Source organism: Boleophthalmus pectinirostris, unplaced genomic scaffold, assembly GCF_026225935.1.
Source record: "Boleophthalmus pectinirostris isolate CB_2022bp ecotype Guang Dong unplaced genomic scaffold, ASM2622593v1 HiC_scaffold_14, whole genome shotgun sequence".
Lineage (NCBI taxonomy): Eukaryota > Metazoa > Chordata > Actinopteri > Gobiiformes > Gobiidae > Boleophthalmus > Boleophthalmus pectinirostris.
Window position 1 is genome coordinate 9616721 of NW_026571047.1, and position 13536 is coordinate 9630256.

A 13536-nucleotide genomic window follows, 5' to 3' on the forward strand; every position below is an offset into this window, starting at 1 on the left:
GTGCTTTCTGACATATCTGTGGTGTTTTTCTAAGCTCCCTCTACCTGTTCTCAAAAATAAGGATCAGACATGGCACAAGTAGGAGTTTACATCAAACACATGTTACATATTACGGTACATTTACCATTTGTCTTTTGCAATGGGCTGCTGAATTATAGAAAGTAATATAAATTTGTACTTTTTATGTTGCCAGTGGTATTCAACTGCAAAGAGTGCTGGCACAAAAATATGTAACTGCCAAACTTTGCATTAGCTAGATCAGGGGTGTTCAAACTATGGTGCCAAAAGCATCCGTCAGGCCAATTTTTTTGGGGCCATAAAGCTTTCTGGTGAAGTACTTTTACTGTTATTTTTAAATAGTCCACCATTGCGACTTAGATAACCATTTTGATGTGAGGCAGGTCTGACATTAAAGTTCTGACTCTGAATTAAGTTGCGGCCGTACCCTCCATATGGTCTATGTTTCAATATGCAGCCCTCCTTGAAAAAAGAAGTTTGGACACCTCTGAGCTAGACCATTGCAAGTTTCTCCACCTCATCATTTATCTGATTTCTATATTTACTGTTAGTTACAGATTTAGATTTCCTTAGTCACATGTAATGTTTTTCTATCAGCTGTTTTAATAGGGATTGCCAGTACTCTTCTCTGTTGTGGTTACTGAATCAGGTTTTCCATTTGTAGCAGAACATCAATTTGACAAGAACAGTCAAAAGTAATCAAAACACTTCAACGCAAAGAGGACATTCTCTCAATTGGAGGCCAAGTTTTACAAGGTCTGAACTAAGCCAGCCAGAAGACAATACATTCTTATTAACATAGAGGTGATATGCGTCAAATCTGGTGCTGTTTTTTCCTCGACTTGTGGACCTGGCTTTGGGTTTGTAAGGACAAAGACTAATTGCTTGTGAAATGACACATTCAGCCTAGTCCCATTGGGGTTGTGTAGTAGCCATATCAGGTATCTTACTGGGGCCGTTTGGCAGAGAGTGTCCGGCTGACTTCACTCCAGACACATGCACCTGACACACGGAAAAAACAGCAGCACTGACAGGAAGAGAGAAAAGAGTGCACTGTTAGCTGGACTTCCTCCGTGTTATTTGATAAAGAGAGGAAACAGGCTCCTGCTTGGTTCGCAAGGGGCTTGACAAATAGTGAATAACACATTAGTTATTACATCACAATAGATTAGGCTAAACTTAACACCAAAAGTGCAGTAGTAGTGAGTTAATATATAAAGCAGCATTTAATATTGTGTTTTTACACCTGTTAGGTATTCTCTATCACAGTCAAAGCCACAGAAGTGCCTTGTCCAACCACACAATGTCAATAGCAGGGACCAAACCACAGCCTTTAGAGGTATACTATGTAACTTTTCTTGTGCGGTCTGTCACCATAGAGATGCTATTGATTTGCCTGGAATGTCCCGCAGTATGACATTAAACTTATTTATTTTGGATTTATTATTTTGTTGCTCAAAATACCATGTGCTCATGCGGGGTCACCACTTCACAGATCTGACCTCTAACTTGGCTTGGTGGTGTCACCTGCTTATCACCATGGAGATAAATAAGTTTAATGTTTCCACAGAGGCAAGCAGGTGGCTGAACCTCTATGATAAGTTATACAGTGCAGTTAATGAAAATTGTATTATTTCAAAGTGTTACTAATGTGGAGCAAAGCCAGTTTATTTGCAGAATTAACAATTGGAATTCCGTTGATCAAATTCAGTTGATTAGAAGTGAAGGCATGATGTTGATTAGACAGATACTCTTGTAATTCTAAGTGCTTCAATCAAGAGCTGGATGTTCCCGTTTTCTGTCAGAAAAACTGCACTACACACCTGCAAATGCAAGGTTTTAACAAGTCAGCAGCTCGCCAGATACTAACACCAACAAACTGTAGAAGTATCAAGATTTATCTACACATTATTCAGTCAGAGATTGTCAAAACAAAAGCATTGCTGGGAGAAGAGTTAAATTTACTGTTAAGAGGAATTACATCCAATATTTACTTTACGATTTCCCCAATCACTCTGCTATTTCTATTATCTGCACAATATCTCGTCTTTTTCACTCGTCAACTTTCTGGGACAGGAAACAATTCAGTAACCCCCACTCATCACGACTCCAGTTGTTCACGTCTGCAGTACTTATGAAAGCCGTTGTGATAAATACCATGACAATTCCTATACAGCAGACATGCCACAGCATATTAACCTCAATATGATGGAGTGTGTGAATGCAAAGTTCAAATCTAGGGGGGTCTGACTGAGTACAGTGCACTATCCTCTCAAATCCCTTCAAAAAGCAAGCAATCCCTGGTGCATTTATGAAAAGACCCCATTTATAGACATGAAAAAAGAGCCAGTTTCAACAGACTTAAAGTGCAGCGGCCAAGTCAAACAATATGCCTGGCCAGAAAATATTGAAAGCCATAATGCACCAACTTAATTCCATTCTTTTGCATGAATGGAGAATACAATTTCGGGACTGGTTGGAAAACTCACTATGTCCGTATTGACAGAAGCACTGACATACAAAGTACCACACTGCACGAAAACCAGCTTGAGGAGAAATGACACTACAGGCAGTCACAGTGGGGCCACAGCACGTCACAGCTAAATGACAAGTGATTTATAGACAGCTGGGACAAAATGCTAAGAAAAACGCAATCGGACGGAAATGTGAAAGGGAAGTAGGCTTGCGGAGGAGAAAAAGTAAACAAAGACACAGCAATAAAGTGAACGGAGAAGATGGAGAGCGCCTGGTGCCAGTGGTGCGTCCATTTGGTCCATTAATGTGGAGAGTGACTGCTTCACTGACTGAGGGAACTATGGGAAAATGGAGCCTTCCTGTAGGGTTGGCCCTTGAAGTGATGGATAGGAGTGAGGTCAACTCATCACAGGCATAAACAGTGGGGGGCCATTGCTGTAAACCCAATTGTATGTTCTACTTGCAAACTAGTGTTGTAACGTTTTGCTGTTTCCATTGAAGTGAGTATGGAAAAGCACAATATGGAATTCTCCTTCCTACCATTGGATGACATGAAACAAGATGATGGAACCAGCATGCATTTACCTGCTGCTACAAGCATATAAGTACTTACTAATGGTAATGGGAAAAATGTTACCTGCTTGCTTTGACAGAGATGTACTTGTTTTTCCTAAAAAGTTATACAGTTTGGCATCAAATTTAAGTAACTCCTTAAAAAAGAAGGACAAGTTACAGGTCAGAGCAGACACAATTGTGCTCATACCAAGAATGCATGTTTTTAAGTCATGTCTGAGCATAAAAACACATGTAACTGAATAAATGCCATTTAGATAAGTTTAATGCCTGTGGAACATTCCAAGCAACCATGGATATACAGCAACATGAATTATATTTTCCCATTTCACATTCCCAAGTGAACTTCATCCTTGGCTCAATTCACAACTAAGACCTTCTGAATATGAAGAAACCGTAGGTATATAATGTGTTCATGGCAAGCTTTAAATACAGCTGCTTCAGAGGTCTGAATAATGGGCGCAATTTGAGATTGTTGTCAATTTTTCAAATAACTGACAAACATATCGTAGTAGATTGTTCTCAGACAGCGACCTCTGAGGATATACTGCCAACCGGGCTGCTTAGTACAGCGGGGAGAAAATTACAGTCTTAAAAACACTCTAGAAAAGTACAGCCATTTAGTACTGAAAGCTCTCCTCATGGGACACATTCAAGTTCATCCGTTAAAGTGTCATGCATTGACGTTTGATTTAGTGTGAGTTTGTAAGGTTTAGGCCACAGCTGTAAAGGTTCACCGTGACATGATTGGTGAGTTTAAGATCCAAGCAGCATCCATCAGACTTTTAGTTGGAAATCAACTGTTGGATGGTACAGTGAGATCATTTTTCAAAAGTCCGCCGCGGTCTGTCTGCAGGTTTGTCTTCGTTTTGCTCCCGTCTGTCTTTAGTTTTTAAGTTCACCACCTACAGCTTAAACCTTAAGATCTGGTTTCTCACTTTCCCTGTGTGCATAGGGATTTCCCCGAGCCCATATTCCAAACCATAATGAATCTAAATTTCCTCCTTAAAGTCGATCCATTATCCTGCCTATATAGTAATGCATACACTATTGGACGGTTAAGAGACAATGAGAACTCTGCTTTGTTAAAATAAAAAAACAACACGCAAAACTATTTTCCTAATTGGGCCACTTGAGGGAAAGCGTGTCAGAGCTGAAATCCATCATGCTGATTGCTGGCCTTGTCTTCATGAAGCCACATGGGGGTGGTGCTGCTGATGGAGGGGGACTCGTGGAGGGTTCATGCGGTTTTGGATTCGGCGCATGCTAGCTGGATCTCAGGAGAGAAGGCCGCACATAGCAAGGAGCAACTCATTACCTCGGTTAGTCATCATTCCCACTGTCCGCATTGGGATGATAAATGAGCTGGTCTACATGTGCGGCTGGGATGGTCATGTAGTTCAAGGTCGAAATGACATCTATCGGGGGGCTTGTATAGGTCGGGTAAGAGAGGAGCACTTTCCATATATGTGAGTTGTGTGGGAACGTGGACACACCCCGGAGTGGTGGAGCTGAGGGCCCTATATGAGAGAAGCTATTACAGAGGTTAATGTATTTGCCTATGGGGACATCTCACGGCCAAGTACATCTATTTCTCTGTTACTCTGGTTATGTGAAGTGACTTTGATTGCTTTACTATATGGTATGACATAGTTGTAACATACCAGGGCTAACATTTTTCATATAGAAGGAAACTAAGGGAAATGACATTGAAAATACAATATGACAGGTTGGTGAAATGGGTGGATAAATAAGCAGCAGTGAATCTTTAAATTAATTTTATATATATTATGCTATTACTAAAATGAGAATTACAGCAATTTTATACAACATGAAGTTTATGTGAAGACTAATTAAAATCGTTTTACTCTACTATGAGTCATGTGGATTATTACATCATTTTCTGGTGTTTCTGCAGATCGAGTGTCCAAAGTTTAACCGTAATATAGTCATAGCTATACTGCTGAAAAACAGTGACTTTAGAGCATTACATCTTATCCAAACATGTCACTTTTCACTTGGCTCTTTTGCAATCCTCCCAAATCCTCCTATTTTCCCCAGACATATTTATCTAAAGTAGTCAAGTGCATTATCGCGACAACTACCCTGTCAGCAACGTTCCCAGGTGCATCTGTTGTCTTATACTCCTCATATTTCATTTGAGTTTTTCTCCAATAAACTTTGGCAAATTGGAGCCATTTGCAGTCATAAATTTGTCATGGACTAATTCCCATCTGACTCAACCTTACTGCTGCGACACTGCACACCCGGACCTCTCCAGGAGACTGCACAGATTTGTTCACACAACTGTCATTTTAGTTGACTGATGTTGATTTAAGTAGAAGTGGCGAGAGGGGAGGTATGGCACTGTGTGTGGATAGCTTGGCACTTGGCAGACTTCAGATGAGGGGATGTCACAGCCCTTGGACTTTCTCTCACAAACATCCATAACCAGCAGCAGCAGAGCATGAATGGTCATTCAGCTCTCGCCAGCAGTATGAAAACAAGTCAAAGGGAGGAAGAGGAGGAAAGAAGGGGGCGGATGAAGAATGGCCTCTACGGCCAAAAGAAACATGGTGGGCTCCTCCGTCTGACTCTGTCCTGATGAGCACCCCAGGCAAATATTCTGTGAATGAGAGCATGGTTTTGAGGGGGGTATACTTCCATTTCACAGAAGAAAGAGGAGGAGTTGGATCAGAGGTGTCCCATTCTGATGTCATACATAATCAAGAATTTTAAATTAGTTTCAATGTGCAAAGGGTACGTCACTCTAGCCTTCATTTTGGTGTTTTGCTTAAATTACTTTGCTGGTTGTCCTCTTTTTCTTAAAATCAATAAATAAATGTCTCTACAAACCTCCAGGTAGTGATGAACTGATTTATGAAAGTTGTGCAATCCTATTCCAGTTGGAAAGCAACATTCTACTCTCAAATAACTGAGAACAACACAGCAATCTTATTCTTGTACCACAAGCATTTTTTTTATGAATCATTTGAAAGGGCACATTTTGGGCTGGTTAAGTGAGTGTATGACTGTATTGGATATGTCACAGAGAATCTCTTACAACGTGTTAAAGGAAAGCACTCCAAAACATCCTTTTAACTAATGCAATCATGTATTTATAGACAATACTGAAATCTCTTGATGTTGTTTGGCAATATACAGAATTACTTGAAATCTTTTTTGTATGTTTGAAAATAATTACATCCTTAGAAGTATATTTCACCACTGGTACAACTTCTCTCTAACACATCATATTTTACATAATAATATATTGTCGAGGGGCTAGCTGACGTGTGTGGGAAACAAAACCTCAACACAGCCCTTTGATCCCTGGCAGCAAAAACGCCATAACGGGGTGACTTTATGATCACTTAGAATTTATACTCATTGGACAAAACCGTGTTCAATACAACCAATTATCCTTTAAAATCCTGCTTAGACATTTACTCTCCTTCTCGTATGGCTGTAAAGTGAGCAACCCTATGAAGTTTGCTGTGGGTGAGATAAATACTCACAAGGGTTTCAATTACCTTTGAAGCAGCAGCTAATCATTGCTCTGGAGAAGAGTTGGCTCAGTGGCTACAGCTGGTTAACCAGAGGACGCACTGTGGGCTGGCTCTTGTCCATGAGGCAGGCTGGCACTGAGAGCTGAGAACACATAGGAGGGATACATTTTAGTTGGAAATCAACAGGATCAAATGCTAAGGTTCTACAGTATAACTGTCTTTGTATATGAGGTCAAAATGGCATCATGTATACTCAAAAGCCAATATATAACTCACTTCAGAAACACACCATCAAGCAGCAACATGTTTTCCTGTCTGGCAGCCTCCAACAATTACATATTGAATGTCCTTTCTCTGTTCTTTGATATATCACAGCCCTACGCTAAAATTTTATCACAATAAAGGAAAAAAAAGAAGAAAAAGATTCCTAAATATGAGTTTAGTTTTTGCTTGGTGTTATCATCATATTTTCAGTCAAGTTGAGAACATCTTTATAAAGAAAAGATAAAAATCCAGTCATGTTTTCATCTTGAGTCACTCAGTTTTATGTTCGTTTGAAAACTACACACAATCATCACAAGTCCATCTGACAAAATCCTTGGAGATGTGTTTTTCTAACCCCATTATGACCAATTAAAGGAGACCATACTGAGAGATAAGACCATCCAACTCCCTAGGTGGAGAGAGATGCTATCTGACTGAGTGGCTGAAACAAGACAACTTTTAAACACACACCACTGTTTAACTGAAAGAGATCCCAGTCCCACCAGTGCTCTTTATCTCCTCTGCAAGTCCCATTGGTGTCAAAGAGACCCTTGTGGTCCCCTTGGGCATCACTGGAGGTATTTTAATGGCTGTCTGACCCTATGTATCTCTAACCTGCTACCATAAGAAAGAATACACTCATTGTTCAGCACAAACAGCATCTAAGGAAAAGCAAAATGTCTCTTTTCCTATATAAAAGTGTTCTGCATCAACTCTTCACCCCGTGACCAAATCTGTACACTGCATCTTTCTATTAGTCCAATATGGAGGAATAGCCTGGCATGTGTTACCATTTTAATGGACTGTCAGCCCTGAAATGTCTTCAGTTTTTATTGTACTGTTTATATTTCAGTGTTCATTCTGTTCTTTAAAACACTTGGAGAAAGATAATGTCACTCACCTGCAACAGGTCTATTCTGGTACTTGCAGTTGTTAAGACATCTGAGAGAGAAGACAAAATGAAGACGATAGGTTAATAAATAGGGTTCATAATTCATAATAACACTAAAGCACATTTACTTAACAACTTGCTATGGGTTAGCTACAGTCATAAAATGTACAACAAAGGACATCAATGCCACAGAGACAGGCTAGTACACAAAAATATCTACTCAAGAATAAGGTGACTAGACGTCCCTATTTACTTGGGACAGTCCCAGTTTTGAGCCTGTGTCCCCTGTCCCAGCAGATTTTTCCAAAACCAGTGATTTGTCCCAATTTTATACAAGAAATGTCCCATGTGTCCCTATTTTTGACAAATTTTATAATTGCCAACAGTAAAAAGAGGCATAAATGATCATTTATTTAAGTAAAATACATAAAACGATACTTAAAACTCCTTAATTATGCACTCGTTTCACAATTGTATTATTACCAACCACCCCAAACCGGGGGTGTCCCAGTTTTTAATTGTGAAAATCTGGTGACGCTACTCCAGAAATACGGCCTTGTATTTACTGATACGTTTGTTTGTTTTTTACTGTTAGACTTTTATTTTCTGTATTCTAAGAATAGTGGCATAGTGATGATCACTTCAGTTAGTTGTAGCTCACCTTTAAAAATCCGTGGATCTCGTGGGCTGTGCGTTTGCGTCACCGCGTGTCATAAAGAGGATCATCCCGTGCGCGCGTACAACTCGCTCACTCACATAGTGGGACAGCCCGCAGACCGTGAAGCGTGCAGAGCGGCTCAGACGAGGATTACCTGGATACTACTGGCAGGCCACTTTATTATTTAAAAGTCGCGTTAAAGTTGCTGAAGCGGAATTTGAATGGAACTATTTGTCTGAACGACAGCCATGGCGCACCGGCTTTTTCACATTGTGCAAATACTGGTGATTTTGGAGTGCGGTTGGAGTAAAGTGGCACCGCTGGAGGAGGTTGGTGAGATAGTGCGTCCAAGTGAAGATGATTCACCGCAAGTAGAAAGCGCCAAACGAGACATGGTTTCAGTGAATATGTTCAAAGTGTACGAGAAGTACAGTAAGGACCCGCAGAGTCACAGCCAGCGGGATGGAAACACTGTGAGGAGTTTCAAAGCGGTCCCAGGTAAGTTTTCATTCATGTGTACGTATCAAGGTTTCGGTTTTCTCTCGTGTAGCCTACTTTTAAGCACATACACACGAATATTAGTTTCGTATAACACAAGATTTATCATTTACTACACTGAAACTGAATTCCAATTCACCATAACCAAATTATGTATGGTGAACGTAATACCAAAATTAAGGAGGGGGGGTCTTTATTCTTATCTACAAGGACTGTAAACTGTTACACTTGTTGTTAAACTGTAACACTTATTGTGTGAGGCAAATCATATCATACTGGTCACTAACACACTTACAGGCTATCACAGTAATAATAAATGTATTTGTAGAAGTAGTTTGTTATAGTAGTGAGGTCCAGTAAAGTGATTTTCTGCTTGTAATTTACTTTTACGTCAACATTTAGCCCACCAGTTTGATACCGGTTTTTAAGCCAAATGTTCATTGCTTATTTTTTCCTGAGGTTGTGGTGAAGTTAGGTATCATCATTTGTTTTAAAAAATAGTTATCAGTATTATAATAAAGAATAATAATAAGGAAACTATAGCTAATAAAATGCCAAGTGATCAATCCACCTAAACAAAACTGTCCTGTCATAAAATGTCATTGAACCAGTGTCCACCCAACAGCTGCTGAGTCCATCTCCAGTCACCCTAACTGGTCCATAGTGAGCATCTTCACCTCTGTGCCTTGTCACTATGAGATTTAGTGAAGTGGGAGACTGACGCCCCAAAGTGTGCTAGTTCACCGGTAGCAGCAGCAGCCTAGGTGTCAGACAAGAGACTATTATCACACCCAGACACCGGCTGTGCAGAGAAAAAGCCTCAGAGGAGCTCTTTCTGCACTAAGCACTTCCATATGCTGTGGACCCACTGGACAGATCCACTGTTTGTCTTTCAGGCTGCGGTGGAAGTGTGGGAGACAAGGTTGAACTTGAAGATTACAGCGATATAGGATGAGGTTTTGGTCATGCGTGAGGCAGCACTTAACCGGGCTGCCTTTAATTCTTTCCATGCTGTTGCTAGTGTCAGTCACAAGTGTGGGGAAAGATTTATTAGACTGTGATTCATGTCAGTCAGTTTGATGGGTGGAAAAAAGAGGGGAGGAAGGGGGCAACCTCTTCATTGTTCATTTCAGAGAGAATCCACCTTGAGGGCTTCAGATCATCTGTTAAACCAAACATCTGTATGGCCAAACCACTAAACGCATCAGTGCAACTCTGTCAAGTCACGAAAAGCTTGGTCCTTTGAATCTCATATTCTTGGTGCAATTATAGGATCATTCTTCAAAACACTGAGGATGTTTTGAAGCTTAGTATACTCCAGTGTGGGTTGCAGCATATTCAAATTTTTCCTCATAAATCTTACTTGGATTTAATGTCTTCTGGAATATATAATTGTTGTAACAGTTTGTATCTTGATTGAACGATAGCTCAATTTGGCATTTTGGTGCTTTTGTATGGTTTTGGTGTAAATTTAAGAAATAAGATCACAAATCACAATTCAAATTCCATGATTGAATAACAAGAAATATAGTTAACATTTGTCTTTTTTCACAGTTATGTCTCAAGGCAAAGAAATCTTCCTGTTCAATCTATCCTCCATCCCGGACTCCGAGCTCATCCTCTTGGCCTCTTTTCACTTCCTCCACAAGCGACCCCGGCAGCAGCAGCAGCAGCGAATGTGGCGCTTCCGAAGGCCTCGACACACATCTGAATCGCATCCTATCCATCAATCTCCGAGACTCCTCTTCCACGGATCGTCCTCAAACTCTGATTTTGCAATGCCACTGGGAAACATAACTCTTGGCTCGTTTAAGAAAGGATCTTGGCAAACTAGAGACATCACAGCAGTGTTGAAACATGCTAGGGATGTCAGGAAGCTTGTGATCTTTGCAGATTTTGACATGGGATATGCTCAAACACAACCTCGGGGTGCTTCTAACCAAGAACGTTTGTCTTCAAATAACGTACCCTACATTATGGTGTATGCAGATGACCAAGCAATTGATGAGCCAAACAGCGTTGCTTTGTCACTTCAGCGATATGGTCCAGCTTCTGTTGGTGATGATTCGGCAACAGCATCCAGGATTAGAAGAGAGCTTAACCTCCAGATCCAAACTAATGACATCCCAGAAGTCCAGTACAACAGTTTTAAAAATCATGAACTGTGGCATAACACATATTTTCCAGCCAAAGCTAAAACTGAGGTCAAACCTAGTAAAAAGCAAGGACAGGAGAATAGCGAGGGTCTAAGCAAGCCCCAGGTGCTGAGCTTTGATGAAAGGACGATGAAGAAGGCCAGGAGAAGACAGTGGAGTGAGCCCAGAGTTTGCTCAAGACGTTACCTAAGGGTGGACTTTGCGGACATTGGCTGGAGTGAGTGGGTTTTGGCTCCAAAGTCATTTGATGCTTATTACTGTGCTGGCACCTGCGGATTTCCCATTCCCAAGGTGAGAAACTTAAGATAGTATTTAAAAAATATATACCTGCTAATGCATTAGTTGCCAACATGTTGGCATTATTATTTTACTTTACTTAACATATTTCTTTCTGTTCATTTTATTTCACAACAATCACAACAGCAGAGGCCTTGCTGGTCTTGACAAAATTGTTGATTCAAGCAAAAAATCTTTAATAAAAATTTGTTTGTGTTGCTTTTGCAGGTGGTGCGTCCATCCAATCACGCCACCATCCAGAGCATTGTGAGAGCTGTAGGAATCATTCCTGGTGTTCCTGAGCCTTGTTGTGTTCCAGAAAAAATGAGCCCTCTAAGCGTACTTTTCCTCGACCCAAACCGGAACATGGTGCTCAAAGTTTACCCCGGCATGTCAGTGGATACTTGCGCTTGTCGGTAGGGCCACATGGGCTACTAGAACTATAGAAATGACTGGAATAAGGGTATACCAGCCGAAACCTCAAAGGATAACATGAACCTTTGGACATGAGTTTATTTCTCGGACATGCCCTATGGTGACTTCTATCCCTGTGCCAACTATTCACAGTTGTGTTTCATTAAGCAATTCTTCAATATCTCTTCAAAAGTGCACTTACAGTACTGTGAGTATGCAATGATCCGGAAGTCTTGGAACAGATTAGGTGGATAAGGCACACTTAAATAAGCTTCTTAGCATACTTTCCTGCCTCTTTTACACTGGGAGAGTTTTTTTCTTCTCTTCATTTGACTTGATTGCTTCTTTTAATCCAGGACTTTGCCTGCGCCATATAATTGGAAACACATTTGAACAACACTTGCCTAATTTAATGTTGCTGTTTGTAGTTTCAAATGGTTAGTACAAAGCCAATGCCAAGTTAATAACCTCTAAAATTATATTATACTGTAAAAATAATGCTTAAATGTCTACTTTGTTTTCTTATGTAGATTTATTGTCACCCCTCACACATAGTAGTCTGTGATTACAGAGGACACTTTGTTAGTAGAGCCTTTTTTTGTACTTGATTGTTTGAATCAGTTGTGTCACAAGCACATTTTAAGACAGTGTAGTGCTGCCCCCTACTGTCTATTTGGGGAATATGCAATGACATTGAAAGCATAATTGTGTTTATATATATCACTTTTCTCCATAGCAAATCTATTTGTGTTTAATTAAGGTTGTATGCATCAGTAGGTTAAATTTCACTAGATTTCACAAAACAGAGATCACTAGCAATGTTTATATGAAGTGTAGGCATATACTGTGAATGTAGGACCATTACTATGTGAGAATTTATTTTCAAACCAAGTTTAAATAACTTTTGTTCATATTTGAAAGTTTCAATCAATGTTTATTACATTTAAGATATGCAGAAACTAATAAGGTGTGTAATTTCAAAGGTTGCAAGTTTGAGTACATGTTTTTGTGGATGCAATTACATTTATTTAATAAAGCCTAACCCAGTAACTTTGGGCATTTTGGCCTTATTTATCAAGGGGAATTAAAGCACATTAGTCACATACACTCACATTTGGAAATCATAGTCATTCAGCGAGGACTTGCAAAGCCTGAAGAATCAAACACACCATCTTATAGCTGAGATGTTAACATTAACTACTCTGCCTTTTCAATTCAACATTTATAGTTTCCATATTGATTGGTTAACTCATTTCCGATACTTGGTACAGAGTGAACATATTCCAAGAAAAAATATTACAGATATCCAATAATAAAAACATCACAGAGTGACTGGAATTCAGGCCAGTGACACTAAACATTCTCTGGACCTCTAGAGTTTTGGCTAAAAATGTACAACTCAATCGATGAAAAGCTATTGCTTATGAATTATTTTTATATTTAGGGTGTATGGCATCTATATGTTTCTATATGTTTTTAATAATAAGAGATAGTTCAGATTTAGTATTAAAAAATATTGGACATGCTTTCATGAATAACAGATTTCCTTAAGGAATCTTGAATCTTGAATAATAAACACATTCAGAGTTGTGTCAGTCATCAAAAATTATGTTTTATTTCTGCTACTCCTGCGCTAACAATATCATTCTGAGCTGGGAAAAGAAGATGTCTGCATCATAATGATCCCACAGTTTGTAGTGCCTCCCTCATTATCACTGTCAGTGTTTACAAAGACTTCATTAGCAACTCACCCTTTATTGATAAACGGCCTAAAGAGGGTGATAAGCCTGGCTGAGCTACTAT

The 13536-nt window shown here is 39.8% G+C and overlaps 1 protein-coding gene across 1 annotated transcript; it reads left to right on the forward strand.

Annotated features, from left to right (window-relative positions):
- The first annotated feature begins 8509 nt into the window (after window positions 1-8509).
- On the forward strand, window positions 8510-12830 carry gdf10b (growth differentiation factor 10b). The gene is made up of 3 exons (XM_020924268.2): window positions 8510-8887; window positions 10442-11334; window positions 11548-12830. The coding sequence occupies exons 1-3, from the start codon at window positions 8638-8640 to the stop codon at window positions 11737-11739; spliced, it is 1335 nt and encodes a 444-aa protein (XP_020779927.2). The 5' UTR covers window positions 8510-8637; the 3' UTR covers window positions 11740-12830.
- Window positions 12831-13536: the final 706 nt, after the last annotated feature.